Source organism: Chanos chanos, chromosome 9 (assembly GCF_902362185.1).
Source record: "Chanos chanos chromosome 9, fChaCha1.1, whole genome shotgun sequence".
NCBI lineage: Eukaryota > Metazoa > Chordata > Actinopteri > Gonorynchiformes > Chanidae > Chanos > Chanos chanos.
The window spans coordinates 15878528-15902013 of NC_044503.1; the positions used below are offsets into that span (position 1 = coordinate 15878528).

Below are 23486 nucleotides of genomic sequence, written 5' to 3' on the forward strand. Positions count from 1 at the left end.
CTCCTGAAGAATGGTGATCACAAACGTGTCGCATTCCCTTCATCCATTACGGCTCAGAGATTTGTGTGTCACACTACTCTCAGCCAATACGATTCAAAGATACTGTTACACATCACTGCTCCTTTTCATTGAGGCTTCCAGATACCACAACACTACTGTCCTCCATTATGGCTTGAAGATTACTGTACCATAGCACTACTGTCATCCATTACGGCTCTAAGATTACTGTACCACAGAGCTACTGTCATCCATTACAGCACTAAGATTACTGTACCACAGAGATACTACCTTCCATCATGGCGCTGATATTACTGTACCACAGAGCTAATGTCTTCCATTACGGCTCTGATATTACTGTACCATAGAACTACGGTAATCCATTACAGTTCATAGATGATTGTACCATTGCAATACTGTACTCAATTATGGCTCAAAGATAACTGTACCAGAGTGCTACTGTCTTCCATTACAGAGATGACTGTAGCACGGTAACACTGTCCTCTGTCATGGAAGACTACAGCATGATAAGACAACTGTCATCCATTATGGCACAAAGCTTACCACCGTACAACAGCACTATTTCATATTACAGCTCAAAGACTAATGGTACACAGCAGTACTCTCCTCCATTGTGGCTCAAAGATTACTGTCACACCCCTCTACTACTCTCCACTGATTACTGTCACACAACGCTACTATCCTCAATTACAGCTCAAAGAATTACTGTCACAAAGCACTACAGCTCTCCATTACAGCTCAGAAATAACTACATCACTTCTCAGCCTCTCTATTACAGCTCAAAGATTACAGTAGGAGTAAGCTATTTCTCTCAGCCATTTTGGCTCAAAGATTACTGCATTATGGAGGGTTACCATACTCAGTCTTTGACAGCCGACCTCGTGCCAGACATCACATAGTACTGTAAATGAATGAGAGTGTGAGAAGGATGCCATAAAAATTACCCTGAATCTGCTAATGAAAACAGAAAGGAGCACAAACATAACTACATCAACTTTCTCTGCAATGCTGGCTCTATTCTCAAACACCATGTTGGCTCGAGAGATACCTGCTTTCCCTGAATGACCTATTTTACAGGCAGCATTACTGCAACAGAAGATGGAGAGAGGGCTATGAAAAAGCTTTATGGCTCTTTCTGCTTTGGCTCTTGGGTTCATGACTGAGAATGCTAATGCAAGCAGGGTAGGTTAATTGTGTTGCTCTCTTGACACAGTCAAAGACAAAATAAATAAATAAATGAACAAATAAAAAGACACATGCTGTTGGGGGGGGGTCCTCTCCACCTCATTTTTTTGCAAAGTGACTGAAATTCTCTCTCTCCCTCTCTCTCTCTCACTCAACTACTGCAGTGGAACACAAACCTGCGACTATTCTACTCCCATCTTTCACTAAACCATAGGATAGACTAAATAAGTTGTTCCTCTCTCTGGAGGGAAGGATATGAGTGAAGAAGGAGTAAAAGAGAAGAAAAGAGTAGAACACTTTGACAGAGAAAGAAACATCTCTTTCCCTCTGTTACAGCCTTGTCTTTCCTGACATTGCATCATAAGAGACACATCAATCTAAGTGCCGAAGTTGATAAGACCACAAAAGAACTATTTGTGTGTGTGTGTGTGTGTGTGTGCGTGTGTGTGTGTGTGTGTGTGTGTGTGTGTGTCTGTGTCTGTGTGTATGTGTGTGTCTGTGCATTCCTGCATGTGTGTGAGAGAAAGAGAATGATTCAGTGCAATGCAATTACATACATTGCATCAGAGAGAAATCCAGTTACTTGTTCCTGGCTCTTGTGACTGGAAGAGAAATGTAGCTAAAAATTAATCAAAAGAGCTATAGTTCAATAGCTATATACATGCCCATGTACATAAATAAACACACTGCCTACACACACACACACACACACACACCTACAACACTAATTAGCATATGTGTGATGTCATCACGTCAAAAAACAACAGAATGTGCATATTGATTAACGGATTGAAATTGTCACAAAATTTAGTTAAACTACGTGCAAATACAATAATATAACAATATGGTAATTTAACAGAAAGGAGTTAATGAACTATACATTTATATGTGATAATTTGGCAGACACAAATGCTACAGCGTATATCACACCGCAAATTAAAAAGATACAAAAGGATGGAAACTTACAAGAACCATTTAGCAGCTTAACATACAAATAGCAGTATGTAAAGACCAGACGGTGTGCTGCCACTCAGGATAAAATCCATACACACAAACTATGTCCATATTTACAAGAGAACAACAGCATGTGTATATTGATCGACGGATTAAGGTCAAACTGTGCACAAATAAAGCGCAAATACTATTAGAATTTAGCAGAATGGAGTTAATGAACTATAGGGCCTACATTTATATGGGGTAATATGTACATGGCAAATTGAAAAGATGCAAAAGGATGGCAACCGTAAACTTACTCATACACTAACTGCTGAGCTAACCTAATCTCTATGCCAACCTTAAGAAACAGAGGGTATATAAATGTGGATAACCTACATTTATGTGGTACTTTCATTACAACAATACAGATTAATGATTGGTCCTTGGCACACTGTTTCAGGTCTGTGTTAGCTGCTGTGTGGACTGAAGGTGCTGCTCCGCCACTGTGCCACTCACTGAACAGAGCAGATTCAGAGAGAGGTGTGTCTCTCGCTCGCGGGGCAGTACAGGCAACTGTCTTCTACAGAAAGTAGTTAAGGTTTGCCCAAAATGTCGCTACATTTGTCGCTATGTGCTTTTATTTTATTTATTTATTTTTTTTAAAGTCACTAAAGGGGTCTGAAAAGTCGCTAAATGTGATGACAAGGTCGCTAAGTTGGCAACAGTGGCTAACTGTCATACTACTAACAACTGCTCCACCTTTCCTCAACGCTATGCTAAAAATTCAATTCATTTAAGTTCAATTCAGTTTTACTTGTATGGCGCTTTTTACAATCAAAATTGTCTCAAAGCAGCTTTACAACAATCACTGCCTAAACCCCCAGTGAGCAAGCCCAAGGTGACAGTCGTGAGGCAAAACTCCCTAATGCAGTGAATAGGAAGAAGAAACCTTGGAAGAAACCAAGACTCAACAGAGACAGGCCATCTTCCTCTGGCCAGCACATAAAACAGACATTCACAGTATGAAAAGAGACAGTATGTATATAAATGTGATGCTTTTCACTCAGAGATGGCATAATTTAATTCATGAAAGGCTTTAAGTGTATTCTTGGGTTGTCCATATGAGGCTGTCCTCAGCAGCAGAGAGTTGTTTCCTAGTGTGGAGAACTCCAACCAGAAGTATGCTATGCTAACACTATGCTAACTCTTATACATACATCCTCTTTTTCTGGGACATGTCCTCTTTTTCAGACCTAAAAAATGTGTCCGGCCAGGATTTCTAAATCGCCAAAAAAGTCCGGGATTTGGCGTTTGCTTTCCACAGTTGCCATTCCTTTTGTGTGCATTTGCATTGCTTTGACCTTTTTCTTTAGGCCCTCCACTCTCGCACACCACCAGTGGACAGTCATGTACACTATCACGCCAAAAACATTGGTTAAACTGCATCTCTTTCATTACCGTTAACACCGCAGCAACAGCTAAGAGACCCTAAGAAAGCCATAAAGCCACCAAAACTTGAATGGAAAGAAACAAGGTCATCTTGCCACTGTTATTATGCTAGTGGTTATTTGTCTTATTAAAGACTAGCCGACTATATATTGCAGCAGTTAAGTACAGATGCATTTTCACATTGCATAGTCAACCTTCTGCCTTATATGCACAACAACCAAAAGTGACACACATTTAAATTTCCCTGTAAGTTAGGAGGGGAATGCATCATAACCCAACCCCGCCCCCCCTCCCCGCTCCTCTTTTTTGAAAACTAAAATATTACTACAGTTAGTAGGCAATTTAGGGGATGCATTCCCCTTGTTAACCTGCCATCTCCCTATATACTCTATAGAATAGTGTCGGTGACCTTTGGGCCATCACCCCTGTTACAAAATAACATACCACCTATTGACTACAATTGTCCAAGTGACTGACACAACACATCAGTTCCATATGGAAGAAAAAAATTCTATATAATTTGCAATATGCGTGTGTGTGTGTGTGTGTGTGTGTGTGTGTTTCTTGAGTGAACAGACTACAAGTGTTTGCAAGAAATACTAATATTAGCACAAGGCTAACTGCTAGAATTTAGCATAACTTGCTAATTATCCACTGATTGCTATTGTCTGTTTTGAATAACAAAAAAAAGTAATTTCTAGTGAGGTGCAGGGCAGTAATTTAGAATGTATTCAGGAAAATTACAGCCTTCACAGTAATGTACAAACACTACATTTCTGTATTGCTGTGGGTGGAAATAGGGATAAAACGGGCATTGTGAATTACAAAATCATTGTCCTGTGAATATTTTGAGACAATTGTCGAATGGGTAATAGGGATGTTAAATCTAATTTTGCACATAATTATAAACCACGACATGTGAGAAACTCCTCTAAATGATCTCTCAACTCCTTCAGGTAAACCAGTGAAGTAAATGTAGGCCTACATGAACTGGAGAACCAAATCCATTACCATTAGCAACAGTTGCTAAGGACAATGAGAACATTTACAACCATTAAACTGATCCTTAAAATCCCAAAATTCTGCTTTTTAAGCATTCCACCACAGCATACATCAGCACAAACCCAGAGGCTGCATACAGAGTTGAAACACTAGTCTATTCTATCACTGCAAGTCTCTGCTTTGAAAAGTTGATATAGAAAGAAAGACAGAAAATTCTTAAATTTCACAAGTAGACATAAAAATACTTATCCACACTTCACCACAGTTTTCAATGAAAAAAACACAAGTGTACCAATCAAAATTAAACATGTAAAAGTGAGTCAAATGATTAAAATTTGGAATTAGCTTTTTTCCCTGCAGTGTATCAGTTTTTTTTTTTAAATTTATTTATTTATTTTATCCTCTTGCTCTTTGTGTCATTTTCTCTCTCTCTGACTCCCTCTTTCTTGTTTATTTATCAGATACATGAAAATTGCTCCTTTAAATGCTAAACATTGCCTGACTAGAGTGGGCTTAAACCGCTTTTTAAAAAACAAACAGAAAAACCCAAATTTCTAAAAAAAGAAAAAAGAAAAAAAAGAAATGCTGTACACACTTAAATAAAACCTTATACTCCAGGTGTGGCTGTTCATTTTTAGCTTGCCTTACATTAGCTGCATAATTCACTAATTTTTATGTTCATCTGCTCAGCAGATTTTTGTGGTAAATATTTGATTTGATGTAAAAATGTGGTGGCAGAGTTTAGGTTGATAAATAAGTGAACAGGGCGTTAGAGGCTGCAGTTAGACTGAATGCTGCGATGCACTTTGGTTCAGGCTAAAAAAATTCAAACACATAGCATGCCAAAGCCATTAGCATGTAGCCAGTGTTTTCAGCTGGTTCAAAAATCGTATACACAACTATGTCCACCAATCACTGGTATTATCACCTTATTTCCCCCATTTCATTCTTTTCAAGGGTTTTATTTATGTAGGTCAAGAACCTCCCAGAAACAGCTCAAGTTAAAATGATCCTAATTGTAATCAATCATAATAATTATATTCAGTATTTTTTTCTGTCTTTAAGAGTTTCTGTTTTGTGTTATTTAGGCTGTGCTTTGCAGCTGTAGGTTTTTTTTTTTTGTTGTTGTTCTTTTTTTGTTGTTTTTTGTTTTTTTGTGTTTGGGAGGAGTGGGGGGTGTTCTCCATTAGGTGAAGGATAAAGTCATGCAGTTCTATTATTGATAGAAAGTGATGAGCTCTAGTGTGTAATCATATCGTCCATTAAGACGGAAACTATTTTTGTCATTCTCTCTCTATCTTTCTCTTTCTCCATGTCTCCAGTGAGTCACAGCATTAGAGGGTTTTTTTTTTTTTTTTTTTGTGGGCTTTGACGTCAGATTCCTCTATCTCTTCTCATCCTCCATCACCATAAGGAAAGTATTGGTAGCAGTTCATCCAAAACAGCACCTCAGTAGAAATTCAGTGCACACCTGAATGTATGAAATGCAAACACCAAGTGTCGTAAATACACACTGAACACGTATTAATATACCTATGTCCCTGGACGACAGTATTTGCGAATGTTCATATGAGGAGAATGCAAATTTAAAATCAAAAGCTCAGAGAAATTCAGAGGCTGATGAATATTCATGCAACTGGCATTTATTTTTATGTGCCATTTTTCCTCTCCTCTCAGTCGTTTATCTTGCCTATCAAAGCATCACTAACTACAGCCTCTACCAAGTCAATCACTCCACAAGCACAACGCACTGTAGACGCAGCTTCCAATTATCTCCCTCAAACGAGCAGAAAACTGCTTCTGATGTGTGTGTGTGTGTGTGTCTGTGTGTTTGATGATTGCTTTTACTTAGACATCTCTTGTAATCTGTGCTTTGACAAAGACAGCTGCGGGTCACACACACACTCACACACACATGTACACCAAATCTGATATCTTTAGACTGTGCCTTTGCAGTGCACTCTCTCTCTCTCTCTCTCTCTCTCTCTCTCCAAATTGAGCTCCTTTTAAAATCTCCTATTTTCTCCCCCTCACTCACTTTCACTCAAACTGTCTCTTCGAGATTTCCTGATCTTTTGATTGTTCTCAGATTTCTCTACTTTTTCTTTTCCCCCATGAGCACGTATAAATTCCTGTCTGGGTCTTTTCTACCACAGAAGGAGGAACAAGAGCAGTGCATCGCTGCTCAACAGCCAACTCCATTGAGTTTTTTTCAGTCTCTTGTAATACAGGCTGGGGCTTCTGTATGTAATATCACACACACACACACACACACACACACACACACACACACACACGTACAGAATACACACATTATAGAAGTATAAAAAGCACAGCTGATTCTCACTTTAACTCTGGTCTGTGAAATGTTTTTGTATTGTGTAAGTTCTAAAAGCACAGAGGAGACTAGTTCAGTGCAGCCGTCAGGTGGAGTGAGTGACTATAACTGCTTTCAAACTGGTCAGAACCCACCTACAGGACAGATGGGGATTTATCATCTATAAAAAAGGCAGAGTCCTGTGCCACGCACACAGACACACACACACACTCTCTCTCTCTCTTTCCATGCTGTCTCTATTCTAGGAGCAGACAAAAACCTGCTGCTCTGTAAGCATTTGAATCTGTGTGTTATTCATACATTTATTCAAATAAACATTAAAGCAATAAAGTATGATAATAACATTGCATTAGCAATGCTACAGTAACATTGAAACAACATTTGGATAAGCTTCATGTAACATTTTGCTAACAGCTTCATTTCAGTCTAGAATTATCAAGAAAGCTATCCTTCAGGGCCCATCACATCCTTAAGGGTATTACAACCATGCTATGGGTTTTCTTAAACCACTCCTCTGACATTCCTGTTACGTCTAGGTTACAACTTCTCTTGTCTTCCACTGGCATTTAATGCAGACTGGTTATAATACTGCCTTTTCTCCAACATTTCTACAACGTTATCAGAATGTTCAGAAAACACACATACCAATCCTAGACGATCATCACTTTAAAACGTAAATTAATAATATTTCAATCTCACCTGGTAAATGATTTTAAAAAACCATCCATAAACCAGTATTGTCATGTTAAATAAAATTGTTGGAACAATATCCCAATAAATTATTTAAACTGTCATCATTACATAAAAGACCCTCCATGTGAGTAAAATTAAGAAAACGTTCCTTAAACGTTATGGGAATGCTGCCTTTCTGACCTTTTCGTCTCCTTATGCTCTCTGCAGTAGTTCCTGACCGAGATGATCTCTCCTCTTCATCCCAGCAGGGACAGACCCTCATCCTCCTCCAATAATTATCGCGAGTTCCCTTTTCCTAACGAGGATAACCTTTACTCTGGCGCCCGGCAACAGTGGGGGTCCAGGAGGCGACAGTCTGAGAGGGCCTACACCCCTGAATATTCTCCAAGTAAGGTGGGGACAGATCTATATTCAGAGTCACCGGCTGCGTCCCAATCCCCTACATCATTCCCTTCACTTGTCCTCTTCTATTCATACAAATATATTTCACTTGCAGGGTATACCAAAGGCCTAACAAGGGAAGGCTGCGTCCTCTTCTCCTTATTCTCAAATTTCTCTGAGTATGTTAGAGCCTAACATACAGCATCTAGCCTGTGAACAAAACATTTTATTGGTCTGACAAAACTGTCCATTCTTTGTTTTAACACAAGGCATTCAGATAAAATTGGATTCATAATGGAAAAGTTATCTTTAAAAAAAGTAACAGTATTGTTTAAAAGTTTCTATGATATTAGTACGTTGTGAAAAAATTCACAAATGTCAGCTATGCATTTCTTAAGCCTTTTTAAAGGATTCGTCAGTGCTCTCTTATCTTTCAGTGATGACCTGATATATAAATGACCATTTCAAACGTGTAAAAGACAATAAGTGATTTATTGTTATAGATGAAATCAGTAACTCTGTTTGTCACTGTTATAATCTGTATTTTTCAGGATTCTTGTTTGTCACTGTTATAATCTGGATGTATCAGGGTCTCTGTTTTTTACTTTTACAATGCATTCATCAGTAATTCAGAAGGTTGTTGGTATAATGTGGATTTCTCATGCTCTACATTATATGACATGCAGTGCTCTACTGACCTCACAATGTATTGACCCCATTATCCATCAGCCCCTGGGAACTGTGAGGTATTACCTAAGTCAGAACAAGCACCCTGCCACACTGGATTATGGGAAAACTGGGCTAATGAAGACACATACAGGTAGTCTCAGCAGGATTTAAACACACACACACACACACACACACACACACAGCTGGGTGTAAATACAGATTGTTAGAATGATATAATTAGAAAGGTGTCATTTTTTTTATTATTTTATATGTGTACATACATATGTGTATATCTGTGATTTATCAACTACTCAATTCTTAATTCACACACACACACACGCACACACATTTGCAGAGCAACATTATTCTCTCTCATATTATTTTTCCCATCTGTCCCTGCCGTTCCCTGTGGTGGCATTAAAACAGAAGTGATGGAAATTTCAATCCACCATTAAAGTTTGATGAATTCAGGCCAATCAGCCGAGCTGGCTGTGCTGATTGCATCCACGCAGTAAAATGTTCACTGTTCTCCTGTTCCCAGTTCTGTTCCGTCTAAACCTGGGGCCTCCTCCACTCTTCCGCTCTCTTTACGCATTCTGTGACGCACTCCATTCAGAACACAGATCAAATATTCAAACAGTCAGACAAGAAGACTCTAAATAACACTTAAAAAAACTACAAGGTACCCAGAAACTGTCAATGCTTGGTATCTTAAAAACCCTTTTTTTTCTAACTTAAATGTTTGATATGCAGTATTTTCACAGATGTGGGGTGCCCTGTGATCTGTTACTGTCTAAGTAAAAAGGAGAAGAATAACAGATCTGTGACTGCTGCACTGCTAATTCCTGCCCACACTGTTAGACTAAATACACAGCCACTGCTGCGGAAGAGAGAACAATATCTGTGGTTTTATGGTGTGTACCTGCCCATCATCTCATAAAGCACTGTGTCATGTCCCTGGTATATTAAAGGTGTAAATGTGTGTGTGTGTGTTAGTGTGTGTGTGATTCACCATGCGTCACAGCTTTTTGTGTAGAACCTTCTCACGTGTGTCTCTCACCTCACTAACCTCCCTTCATGTTTCATTAGCAGCTACACACACACACATGCAAGTACGTACACATGCATGCACAAACACACACACACACACAAAGCTCTTTCAAAGGTCACATTCAAATGGGAAAAGGTTTGCTGCTTTGATCAGATCAGAACAACTGGACAACTTAACACAGTGATGTCAAACAGGCCCTGGAGAAGAGAGGGGGAAAAGGTATTAAATGATCAGGAAATATAAGAGTTGACTTATAGGCAATAGTTGGGAAGGTTGCTTTTGAAATGTAAAAGGTTGCAGATTACTAGTTACCCTGTTAAAATGTAATAAGTAATGTAGCTATTTTAATGACTTCATGAAAGTAATGTAACCTATTACATTTGATTACCTTTTGATTACATTTGCAACAAATGTTTTAAATTGGGCAATAAAGCTGAAAAGACCTGATAACATAAAGTTAAATCAGGCAGAGCAAACCTCACAACAGTACTCAACACTGATAACTCTCAAACATTTATTAAAAGTTCTTCAATGTAACTTCAATTAAGATTGGAATGTTTTGATTTTTAAGCACAACCACAAAACAAACATGTACTCCATCCAATCAGTCATCACGACGTTACTAGACAGTGTTGAGGTGCTCTTTTTTTTTTTTAGCAAAGCAAGTATCGATTTAAAAACATGGATTGCACCTGTTCCACAAGGTCCGTTGCAAGTACTGTACTGCAAACGCGAGATTAGGGCTCAACGATTTGAAAGATCATACTGCCACAAAAAGGCACAAGTTCAACTGTCTACCTAGCGTTAATGTTAGCATTAGAGGTCGTTTACAAAACCGACATTTTCTGGTGAAGAAAGCACAATCAATGATGACCAAAAACACAGGGAACTTCGGATTGCAATTAATGTTGTTTGCCATACCTCCATTAACGCTGTGGACGGACTATCGGATTTACTGCAAGATGAATTCGGAGAATTTAAAATGCACAGAATTAAATGTACTGCTGTTATTAAGTGTGTCCTGGCATCGCACTTCAGAGAGGAGTTAATGGAAGATATCGGTGAGTCTCCTTAATCTCTTTACCAAGACGAAACTACCAGTGTGTTTAAGGTTAGACCATTGTCATGTAGGCCTATTGTTGCTGTTTTAACTGACTGTCGGCGACAAATTGAGAAGGGACGGGGGAAAATTTGGTCTGAATAGATTTGATTATTCTGTACTGTTTATTAACTAATTAGGCTAAATTCGGAAAAAATGTCAGGGTTCTGTTGAGCAATTTGAGCCAGTCTGTAATGTCATTTTCATTTGGCCAAGATTTTTTTTATGCAAAGCCTACTATTAATAATGCAATATAATAATAATGTACTTCATGTATTCTCAAAGATTCTAGATGTTCTGTTTAAAACAATGTTGGAACTGTTTTACAATCTTATGGTCTCCTGTTAGCTAGGTTTAGCTAACAGGAGACACCATTTAATCTATGAAGACTGAATCTTTATATTAAATGGTTTCCCGTTAGCTAAGTCTTTATTGGGCGTTTTTTTGTTGAAATGAGCGGGTTTTCAGACGTGACTGGGTGGAAAACTGTCAGTCCAATCTGGCAACACTGTCCGGAAATATGGCAAAAGAAGGCACTCATGCACGGCGAAAAGATGCAAAGCAACAGAATGAATGTTATAATCTACTCAAGTTTTTTTTACCGAAAAGGATATATTCGGATTTGCCCCTTTGTAATCACCAACGTTTTGATTAGCAACTGTAATTTTATTATATATGTTTTTTTCTCAGTCACTGTAACGGATTACGTGTACATTTATTTTGTAATTTAACTATGTAACGCCGTTATATGTAACGAGTTACTCCCCAACACTGCTTATAGGATGTTTAACCAAACAATGGACCTTCGCCATGTTCATAAAGATTTTTTTTCTTATTTTAGGCTGAACAAATATGTGTAAACATTTGCATGGAACAAATAAGTAAAAGCTGCATTTCAAAATGTGGCAAAACTGTGATAAGGCCTTTTCCCCCAAAGCTTTCTAAAAACACACCGCCAAAAATTTCATTTGTCAGAACATCATATAATTATGTTGTCATAATGTTGAGCTCTAGCTCGGCAAGTAGGAACCCACTACTGAGACAACAGTTCACACTCTCCGATACTGAACACTCTGTAATACTGAACACTCACTGATACTGAACTCTCTCTGACACTGAATACTCCCTGATAGGGCCTACTGAACACTCTTTAATACTGAACACTGTCTAATACTGAACAATCTCTAATACTGAACACTGTCTAATACTGAACAGATTAATTTAACTTACTTATCGGTTAAATGCATCCGCTGTCCTCAGATGAACAACATTAAAAGGACCTCTGCATGTTAAATAGAGTTTTAGAGCCCAGGGATATGCACAGGAGAGCAGAGAAACCCCCAAAAGCCTTCCTTCAGCACCATGGACAGGGCTAAAAGTCTCAGCACAATCACTGACAGCAGAGAACTGTCAATGGATTGCACACCTGGCTGTGTGTGAGTGTGCGTGTGCGTGTGCGTGTGCGTGCACGTGTGCATGTGAATGTGAATGTGAATGTGAATGTGTGCGCATGTGTGTGCACAGAGACTTAACAGTACAGCTAGTGAAACATTTCCATCAGTAAGAGGAAAGTGTAAATACATAAATACATAGAAAGGACTGAGTATGAATAATTCACACAGCCATGTTTGAAAAATATAGGAGAGACAAAGAATATGGAGTAGTGTGCTTCTCTCTCTCTCTCTCTGTCTCTCTCTTTCTCTCTGCTCTATCACTTTTGTTCTCTGCTCTTCCTCAGCTCTTTCACAGAGTCCAAAAACAGAGTGACAAAGATGACCTCTTTGCCTCCATACACACAGACACAAATCTCCTGTCTGAGAACTGAATGCACTCAAATTGCCTTCTTTTTTTGGTCCTCTAAAAGCCAAGACACCTGGCAGATATGTATTTTTCAGTCTCTTTTAGTTCTCCTCTCTCTCTCTTTCTCTCTCCCCCGCCCTCTTTCTCTCTCTCTCTGACACACACACACACACACACACACACACACACACACACACACACACTGAAATATAAACAATATGTGCTATGTTGATTTACTTTCCCTTTTCTTTGTATCTCTTTGTCTAAGGATTCTCTCTCTCTCTTCCTGTACCTCCCAATTCAATTCAGTTCAATTCAGATTCAGTGAAGCTTTATTATTATGACTTTAGAAAAAATATATTGCAAAAGCCACTTGCAAAACAGTCAAAAATGGTTTATTCTTAAGATCTAATATCTCTCTCTCTCTTTCTCTCTCTCTTTCTCTCTCTCGCTATCTATCCATCTATCTATCTGTCTCTTTTTCTCTATCAACCTGTTTTCTCTATCTTCCTTGTCTTTCTCAATGACCCCCCACTCAGCCAATTCTGTCTCCCTGCTGGCTAGGCATGTGTTCTGTTTGTGTGTCCACCTGTTTTAAATCAGCTCTCTCTCTCTCTCTGTAAAGGATGTCTGGGACCCTGTGGAAGCTCTAAAATATGTCTTTTTTATTCCCTACATCTCTCAGCTTCTCCTCTGACTGCTTATCTTTTGAGACTACGTAAATCTCCCTGACACTTTGCCTGGTTTTTTGGGGGTTGTTTTTTTTCTGCAGCCTAGAGCTCCAAGTTTAGTCTGAAGGCCTTTTTTGCCCTCTGTTTCTAAATCACGTGCTTGCTCACTTAACTGCTCTCTCTCTCACACACATGCACACACACAGACACAAACACATTTGTTCTGATATTCTATTTTTAGCCCTGACAAGCTGTAGCTTGTATGAGATGTGACTGCTGTGCTTTGAAGTGTGAGCAGTAATTCAGTGACTCAGGGATGGGCAGGATATGCCCTCAGAATATACCGCTCTGACTACGTATCAGACTTGTAACTCAGGATATACCGCTCTGACTCCACATCCTCCCTGGAACTCAGAATATACCGCTCTGACTCCACATCCTCCCTGGAACTCAGAATATACGGCTCTGACTCCACATCCTCCCTGGAACTCAGAATATACGGCTCTGACTCCACATCCTCCCTGGAACTCAGAATATACCGCTCTGACTCCACATCCTCCCTGGAACTCAGAATATACGGCTCTGACTCCACATCCTCCCTGGAACTCAGAATATACGGCTCTGACTCCACATCCTCCCTGGAACTCAGAATATACCGCTCTGACTCCACATAATTACTGGAGCTGGGAATATACCGCTCTGGCTCTGTCCCGTCCCTAGAACTCAATCTAGAGTCAACTATTAATTCAGAATCCCCCTCACTAAATCAAGATTAGTTTGGAGTGAGTGTGTACGTGTGGGTATGTGTGGATAAGAGCGAGAGAGAAAGAGAGAGAGATAGAGAGAGAGAGGTGAATTAAAATGCATAAAGCTCAAATGAATTCCACAGGCAGGTTTAGTATTCAGCTCACTCTCTCTTAGCTTGGCAGAATCTGCTGGGAACAGGAGCGAGTGGGAAAACACCCATCTCATCATTTCTAACAGGAGAAAGTGTAAACCCAGTTCGTGCTAATTACATAACCCTCTCTAAACTTTTCTCTAAACTTTTCTCTCTGTGTTAGCTGTCTTCTCTGACACTGTTATATGGACAACCCTATTCAGTTCTGTTCAGTATCACTCTCTCTATTGGTCGTTTAGATGAAAAATGAGAGATTAGATTGCTAACACTGAATAGTAAACCAAACAATTGTAAGTCCTTGATTCACTTTTATTCATTTTCTATTTGTTTTAATAATTTTTCATTTTATATTTTGTATTATATTTTAATTTACCATTGCAGGGAGAGGTAACGCAAAACTAAAGATTCATAATTTCATGAATTTCAGTTTCATAAATCCCAAGTCATTCATAAGACCATTGAAAAGTTGTCATTTTTCCATTGACACAGTGTTAGTATGTGGTGCTAAGTACTATTCTGCAAACTAAACCCTCCATACATTTGTTTTTCGAATATGTATCTTTACCTAGCATTTTTAACAATGCAGCAATCATAAATCTTACAGGAGAATAATTCATAATAGTCATAATAATTCTCTCTATAATCTTTGGGTGATTCCTCTGTCCTGTTGCTACCTTTTTCAAGGTCTGTTCTGTTTGTCCTTTAATGTCCCTTCAACTGTTACATACACACACACAAACACACACACACGCACACACATCCCTACAGCACATGATAACACACACAAACAGCAACAGCCTCAGTGATTCAGCAGAAAAAAGAGTCAACATGCATCTGTTAAAACTGTGACCTTAGAATGTGTCATACAGTCGCCTCTCAATACACACACGGAAACCATTCATACAAACACGCGCACACGCAAACTAAATAGCTAATACAGACTGCTTAATGTGTTTATTTGTCCTCTCTTTCTCTCTCTTTCTCTCTTTTCACCATTACATCCAGCCTTCCCTCCATCCACCCCTCCCTCTGTGCCTTAATGTGGTGTTGAGAAATCAGTGTGTGTGTGTTACTGTTGAGGCTGGTGTGCTTTATCAGTTTATAAGCTGGGTGTGGAGAAGCGCTCTTGTCTTATCAGGCTCCAAACCATACTCATGCATACAAATGAACTTCACAACAACCTGCTTCTCCCTCTCCTCTTTTCTCTTCTCTCTTTTTTTTTTCTTCCTCCATTCTTCCTCCCTCTTTTTCTATCTGCTGCAACACTGATCCTGTTATACCTTCTATCCTTCAACAGAGCAGAACTGAAGACTGTTTTCTGTCTGTTAAGATGGAGGGACACGGGGAAAGGTAAAAAGATTAAAGGTAGGACCATTCCACAGAGAAAGAGGAGAGGATTTGTACTGAGTCTGTCCACTTTTTTACAGAGACTTTAAAATTGAACTCATAGTTGAATTTCCGCAATCGGGTGAGAGAAACATAGAGAAAGAAAGAAGGAAAGAAAGGAACAGAGAAAGAGAAAAATAGGAGGAGAGAGAGACCATTTGGATAGGAAGTAAGAAGTGTGTGTGTGTGTGTGTGTGTGTTTGAGTGTGTGTGTGTGTGTGTTTGAGTGTGTGTGTGTGTGCGCGCGTGCTTGCGCATGTGTGTGTTGGTCTCTTACCTCCACCAGGTGAGGAGTGGGGTTGAAGCCACAGAGGTTGCAGACCTGTGTGTGGCACTGGGTACAGGAGTTGTAATTGGGTGGGTCTGCAGAGCCGATGTTCAGCTCGGTCTTACACAGCGGACAGCTGACTTTGGCTCTGGCCGTCTGGGCCGGTTTGGGAGGGGATGTCTGCTGCTGGGGCTGCTGGGCGGTTTTCTGTTGCTGCGTCGTGCTCGGCGGCTGCTGTTGACTTTTGGCTGTATGCGACGGTGACTGCTGCTGCTGCTTGTGTGCTGGCGACTGTTGCTGATTGGCTGTTTTCTGGGGTGGGGCGTGTGGCCCTTGTGGAAACATCCCACCCCCTGCTCCGGGTTTGCCTACACCAGCAGCGGTGGCGGCAGCTGGAGGTTTAGCCCCCGCGTTGGCATCGCTGAAGAGAACCCTGGGTCCCTGGCCGGCATTTCGGGAGGGGGATGGTTGAGGAGACGGGCCTCCGGGAAGGGGATCCACTGAGATGAGGGTGCTGGCCTGGTTCAGAAGGGACGCCCCAAAGCCAAAGAGTTTGGTCAGGCCGTCCTGGGCGGGTTCTGGTGCAGACTGGGGTCTCCGGGCGGGGGAGCTCCCGGCGCTGCGGATCTGAGCGTGGGCACCCGCTTGGTGGGCCGGAGATCCTCGACCCAGGTCCGGCTGTGAGGGGGCCTTGGCCAGGCCCGGTAATGGCACAGCACCCGGGTGTGGGATCCGCGGTGAGCCAGGGAGGGATGCACTGCCCGGCCCTCTAGGCCCAAACTGGTTCTGAGAGGAAGGTCCACTTTGAGGAGCTCCTGCCGGAGGATATCCACTCTGCTGCGGTCCTGTCTGAGGTCCTGTCTGGTAGGTAGATGTGGCCGGTCCACTCTGTCTGGGCAGACCTGCGGAGGCCTGAGGCGAAGCCTGGGGCTGGATTTTGGGTTGTGGCTGGGTCTGGGGCTGCATCTGAGGCTTGGTTTGAGGTTTGGGCTGGGCTGGAGGTTGGGCCTGGGGAATGGGGTCCGGTTTGGGTTGGTGAGATGGCGAGTGGATCTGTTGTTGGCTCTTGGATCGTGGCGTAGTCATATCCATACCCAGAGCTCTCTGCATTTGGCAATTCAAACACAACCATTCCTGAACCTACAGGACGAGACATGGAACACACAGTTACAATGGCACACCTACAAATACAACAACACCATAAATCATTGACCATTAAAATCAAATGAAAATAAATAAAGACTTATTAGTCATTAAAAGTTATTGATCACAGAGAGAGGGTGAAGTCCTCCAGTATTAGAAACATGTCCATAAACACACGAGTCATAAATGTTTTCACTTAAAAAATTAATTAAAAATGATTACGAACAATTTTTTAAGCAAACCTTGAGTAAAGAATTATGCTGGGCGCAGCCTGAGGGCCCTTCTAAACTGTATGAAGGCTATTAAAGTGTAATGAATGTTTTATGCAGATGGTACTGCTATAGTACAGAGGCAGACTGTCTAGTAAAATAGTTTTATGAAGATGGTACTGCTATAGTACAAAGACAGACTGTCTGGTGAGATATTTTTATGCAGAAGGTACTGCCGTAGTACAGAGGCAGACTGTCTGGTAAAATAGTTTTATGCAGATGGTACTGCTATAGTACAGAGTCTGGTAAAATAGTTTTATGCAGATGGTACTGCTGTAGTACAGAGGCAGACTGTCTGGTAAAGGAGAAGAGATCTTTTTCTGTGATTAGAGCTTGCCCTGTGTCAGCCACTGTTCACATCAGATACAACTTCTCTCTCTGTTTTTCTGTCTCCCTCACTCTCTCTTCTCTCTTTCTTTCTTCTCTCTCTCTCTCTGTCTTTGTGTGTGCGCGCGTGTGTGTGTGTGTGCATACATCGTCTTTAATCTTTTGAAATGTTGGGCTTGTTCTATGACTAGTAATTGAAAGTAATTTGAAAGTCTAATTTTTGTTAGACATTCAAAAAAACCCTCACTATCATCTCTTGATCAGGGCTGAAGTATGTATCTTAATTAGAGTCTCTCCTTTCTCCTGAAAAAGAGAGAAAGAGGAAGAGAGTGTGGGTGTGTGTGGGTGTGTGTAAATAGAAGACAGAACATAGAGTCAGCATTTTACTGACAACTTCTCACAGTGCATCATGTCACACCTCTCTCTCTCTCTCTCTCTCTCTTCTCTTTCTACCTTACCCATCCTCTACTTCTCTTCCACTATCTCTCATGTCTTTACCAACCTATAATACAACACCACAATGTAATAACACACACTTAATACCATTACAATAACAGACACATCTCTCTCTGAGGAAGGACCATCTCCAGGATCACTTCACCATCATTATACTAAAAATAATGAAAGCAAAACAACAACAACAACAACAACAACAACAACAAACAGACTAGGAGTGGTAATATTCAAACGGAAATAAAGTGACTAACCTCACAGGTCAGGGGAACTGATCTTTCACATTATAATGAGCATGACTGCAGATGAAGGAGATGTTTATTGCCTGTCACTGCTCTCTGACCAAACAGACAAGGAGCCAAAGACACAGAGACATAAAAATGCAGCTCAGAACTCTTTTCACAATGGATGTTACAAGTTAGTACAGTTCTGGATTGCCTTAACAACAGTCTTCTTCACCCCAGTCCTTTTTTTTTACACCTGTTCACCCATTAGCCCTAAAGATGCACTGCTAAGTCCTACAGCATGGGGCTACTCAATGAGAGTAGGGTGAGTTCTGTGTGGTGAAATGTGTGAGAGAGAGAGGGAGAGAGTAGGAGAGTAGGCCCTAACTGAGAGTAAGCCCTGACTGAATGTCTCACTGATTAACCGAATTAAAGGAAATTGATGGGAGTGGACTTTCTGGACAGCGGACAAACCAAAACTCTGTAGAACACACACTCAAACACACACAGTGAACAGAAAGTCTGTTTGTTTCATACTCACACAGACACTCTCAAACACTCATTTTTTGGATTTTTGTTACAGGTTAATGAGTTAAGTTCATCAAAAAAAGAAAAAGCCAAGTTTGTTTTGTAGCGATAGTGTTTCAGCTGCCTCAAATCAACACTATGCTTATATGTGAATATTTAAAAAAAAAAAAACAATGGCACTGCAGCTCAATGGGATTTTAAATACAAAGGTGCAAACAAAAAGTCTTCCGCCTGATTACCACCTGTCTGTTTCTCACACACACTCACACACACACACACGCACACGCACACGCACACGCACAGATGCCTACATACACACATAAAGCATTCTGAAGAGCTTAGAGGAGGGAGGATCCATGTACAGAGACTAAAATACAGGCTGACAGCAATGCAGCTGCAACAAGCTTGCCAATTTCCCCTGCCTGTCACAAATGACAGTCTCACACACACACACACACACTCACACACACACACACACACACACACACAGGCACACGTGCGTGCGCACACACGCACACACACACGCACCCACAGATACACATGCACTCACATGCAAATTCTAGCTAACGCACAGAGGTGCCAGATGCCATCCGTGAAAATGTCTCTGATGAGCATGTTTGAAAATAATTGCATCACACGTGCGTTCACTTCCACACACACCTGTACACACCCGGTACCTGAGGGAAGGCAGAGAGAGAGAGGGAGGGAGAGAGAGACAGAGAAAAGACAGACAGAGAAGTTGTATCTCAGAGAGAAAGAGCTTGAACAAGAGAAAGTGAGAGGCGTGGATTGTAGAAAGCAGACTTGTCTTTAGAGTGTTACTGTTTTCTCTCTCTCTCTCTCTTTTGGTCTCACACACACTCAGACACTATGTACTTTTCAGTCTCATCAGAAGAAAGCAGTTGTGTTCCAGTTTAACTGCTCCTGTCCTTCAGGGCATTGACCATAAGTACGGCAAAGGCATTAAAGTAGTGTTTTGTGGAGACAGTCCATTTGTGTCTTAATGGTCCCAGTTCTTCTGTAATGGTTGAAGGATGGAGGGAGTTGTTCACATTCACAAGGCTGAACGAATTAGCACCATCTGTATAAGCATAATGCATTAGTGGGAAGTGGAAAGCAATCTATGAAAAAGCTACAGCTCCTCTTTCCTGTTGGATGAATGTATTATTGATATAAATTATGACAGAATGCATGTGAGAAGTTGCTTTTGTTAGAGAGAGAAAGAGAGAGAGAAGTAGAGAGGCAGTTAGGGACAGGGAAAGAGAGAGAGAGAGAGAGAGAGGGAGGGAGAACAGCAGAATTCTGATTTTCGGTAACATTCTGAGACTGGTTCGTTTTGGCCGTGTGTGTGTGTGTGTGTGTGTGTTGGTCTGACTCCCTTACACAGTAAAGCTGTTATTGTTTACCCATGTGCGTGCACACACACACACACACAGAGGCACTCACACTCGCGCACACACAGACATTCACACTCATACCTTACATTGTATGAAAAGCAAAAACTCACATGGTTACTGTACGTACTGGCATGTGCACACACACACACACCCCTCCGGAGAAAGCTCATTACTGCTCTGTCACAGGAAAAGGCTACTCAACATCAGAGTCAATTCATACCGGCAACCTTTTAATAGAACTGTCTATCAAATACACACGCAGGTGTGTGTGTGTGTGTGTGTGTGTGTGTGTGTGTCCATGCATCTTTTAATTTCCCTCCAACTCATTTGGGTAAAGCCCTAACAGAAGGCGTGTTAAGGACACAGCTGTTAGGCTGAGCTGAACATGTTCTGGAGGAGAGAGGACACATTATGGACCTGCTCTGTGGATATGTCTGTAATTCATTTCTTTACTCTCTGCTTCCCAGAATAGGCTGCTCTCTCTTTAATGACAGAGAGAAAGGGGAACAATACAATGAGACATAGGAAGATTATAGTTCCAGGTTACATTACACAAACATTACTGTTACAGATTCAGACTTTACAGCTCACAGAAGTGAAGTGTAACCTGAGTGCAAGTTTACATGACTGCTACACACACACACACACACACACACACACACACAAACAAACAGGCACACATTACACAAGTACAGACTTATTCATCAGCTTATCTAAAGACACCTATATAACCAAGACATGCATATATCTCCTATGTATCCAGCCCTTGCATGCATACAAACACACGCACACGAACACATATTCTCAGGATCCTGTTTCATCAGTTTCATTGATCAGAGTCCTCTGCCTCTTCGCTGTTATTAATGGCAGCTTGGATCAGCATTTCTGTCCACTGTGACTGAATGACCATTCCAAACACCTCTGCCCTAAAACACCACATGACAACCATTCTAAATACCTATCCCTCTGTCGTCATACACCACACGACCAGTGCTCCAACCACACACACACACACACACACACACACACACACACACACACACACATCGACTGTGAGAGTGTGACAGGGCTATTGAAAGAGGAAACAGGAGGGAGATATTGAAAGGGCATGGCTGGACTGGTTCTTTGTGATAGCTGGCCTGTTTCTGTGTTCTTTCCATCTGACAGCCGAGAGTTTACACTCTTCACTCTGATAACAACACACACGCACTGTCCCAGTCTCAACATTCAGACACAAAATGCCTCCAACATGTGTGTGTGTGTGTGTGTGTGTGTTTCACATAAGACAGACAGAGATCAACACAGATCTCCTGCAGAGGCCCAGTGGGTGTGTGTCTGTGTGTGTGTGTGTGTGTGCACGTGCATATATATCTGAAAAACATTCACCTTTTTTCTCAGAAATTTCACAGAACATTGACATTTTATGAAATATCAAGAATGAAACACTAAAGCTGTTTTTTAAAGCCATATTCCTTTGTACATTGGTATACTACTCAATATAACTGTATTCAAAACCCTTCAGCAGATGTTGAGAAAACATAAGCAACAACAGAAACCATTGCCTAGACTGGCATATATGTATATGTGTGTGTGCCTAGACTGGCATATATGTACAGGTGTGTGTATGTGTGCAATACACACACACACACACCTGTGTGTCTTGCTGAAGCTATTTCAAGTTTGGCTTTCCTTGGAAAATCTGTTTGGATAATGAACTAGCAGAAAGCGGAGAGAGGGACCAGTGACTTACATAATCCAGTATATTGCCGTACACTGGTCCCTGTATTTACCCAGGCTGTTAGACTGTCCCAGCACTTGACACAACAGAACAGAGTGATGCACACATGGCAGGTTTTACACTCAGAGTGGTCACAGCCCTAATACTGTTCATAGGAAACAGAATTAAATTCATAATGCACATGTTTAACCTGTATGTTAATGTGAGATTTTTCTGTCTCTGAGGTCTCTGCACTCTCATATGGGACACAGTGAGTTCTGATTGGCAGTTACAGACTGGGTTGGGCCATGTCAAAAATAACTTGTGCTGTGTGGGTGGTCCCAGTCCCCAGCTGGGTGTTTCCAGTGCTGATTGGCCAAAGGGAACATGAATAATTTATGAAGAGGAACCCTAGAATAGAACACAGACTCAGGACAGCCCAGCCTGAGCACTGCACAGAACACACACTTCTACCCACATACAGTTACACACACACACACACATGCACGCGCACACACACCCCACCAAACCCTTAAACAGATCCAGTCGTAGTTACTGTGCATAAACGCACACACACGAATACAAATGGAGACAATTACAGTGAATGTTGTTCTCAGATTGGGCAATATCATTTGAAGAATCTGCACTTTCAGCCTTTCAAAGAATCTGCACTTTTTTCACAAAAATAAACAAAGACAAAAAATAAACATAAACAAAAGTCCAGTGGTATAGTAACACACACACACACACACACACACACACATGCTGATTACTTGAGAATGAAGGGAAGAGGTAGCAGTTTATAAACCTTTATGTTTTACACAGCCTCTTCAAACAGCTTTCACAGAACATTAAGATATGGTCCCACACACACGCATACGTGCACACGCACACATAGAGACACCCACACATATACACATGCGTGCACTCACACACACACACATGCGTCCAAGCACAAGCAAGGATACACAACAGAAAACATAAGAACAGAATCCACATAAATTATCGTGTTCTCATCCTCTCTCTCTCATTCCGTCGACCTCCTCTGTTTCTTTACACTTCCACCTTACACTGGCATAAGGGGGCATTTCCAAGCATTTGCACAGTGCAGCGCAATGCAGACCTGACTGGGTTCATGCCAGTTTACGGAAGGGTGAGAGACCATGCGAAGGATTCTGTAAGCTGGCACTGGAGAGACATACGGGCACACACGCACACACACACACACACATACGGAGCCAGCATGCTGTGACAGTTCCGTCAGGCTATAAAAAGACATAATCCTGGAAAAAAAAATCAACAGCTATAAGTCCTCAGCGACCTGCTGGAAACCACCAACACAGCATTGTCACAACGGCTTTGCGCACACGTCTCGGTACGCAAGGCTTCCGTGTCGCCGTGGCGATAATTGCGCAGTGGCAACCGAACTGAATTAAGTATCCTGCGATAATTACATTTGAGAAATAATATCAGTCACTGGAGGGTAGTTGGGGGGTGCCGGTGTTTAGCTTGCAAATTGATTTCATGACGGATTGCTCACGAGCGGCAAAATTAGATTGATTGATGAAATGACTGATTGATTTG

At 41.2% G+C, this 23486-nt stretch overlaps 1 protein-coding gene across 1 annotated transcript in view; it reads right to left on the reverse strand.

Annotated features, from left to right (window-relative positions):
• Positions 1-23486, reverse strand: part of bsna (bassoon presynaptic cytomatrix protein a) — a 99215-nt gene that overhangs the window by 46168 nt on the left and 29561 nt on the right. The window contains exon 3 of the mRNA XM_030785247.1: positions 15854-16984. Coding sequence (XP_030641107.1) covers positions 15854-16984 — 1131 coding nt within the window. The remainder of the gene's footprint in view (positions 1-15853; positions 16985-23486) is intronic.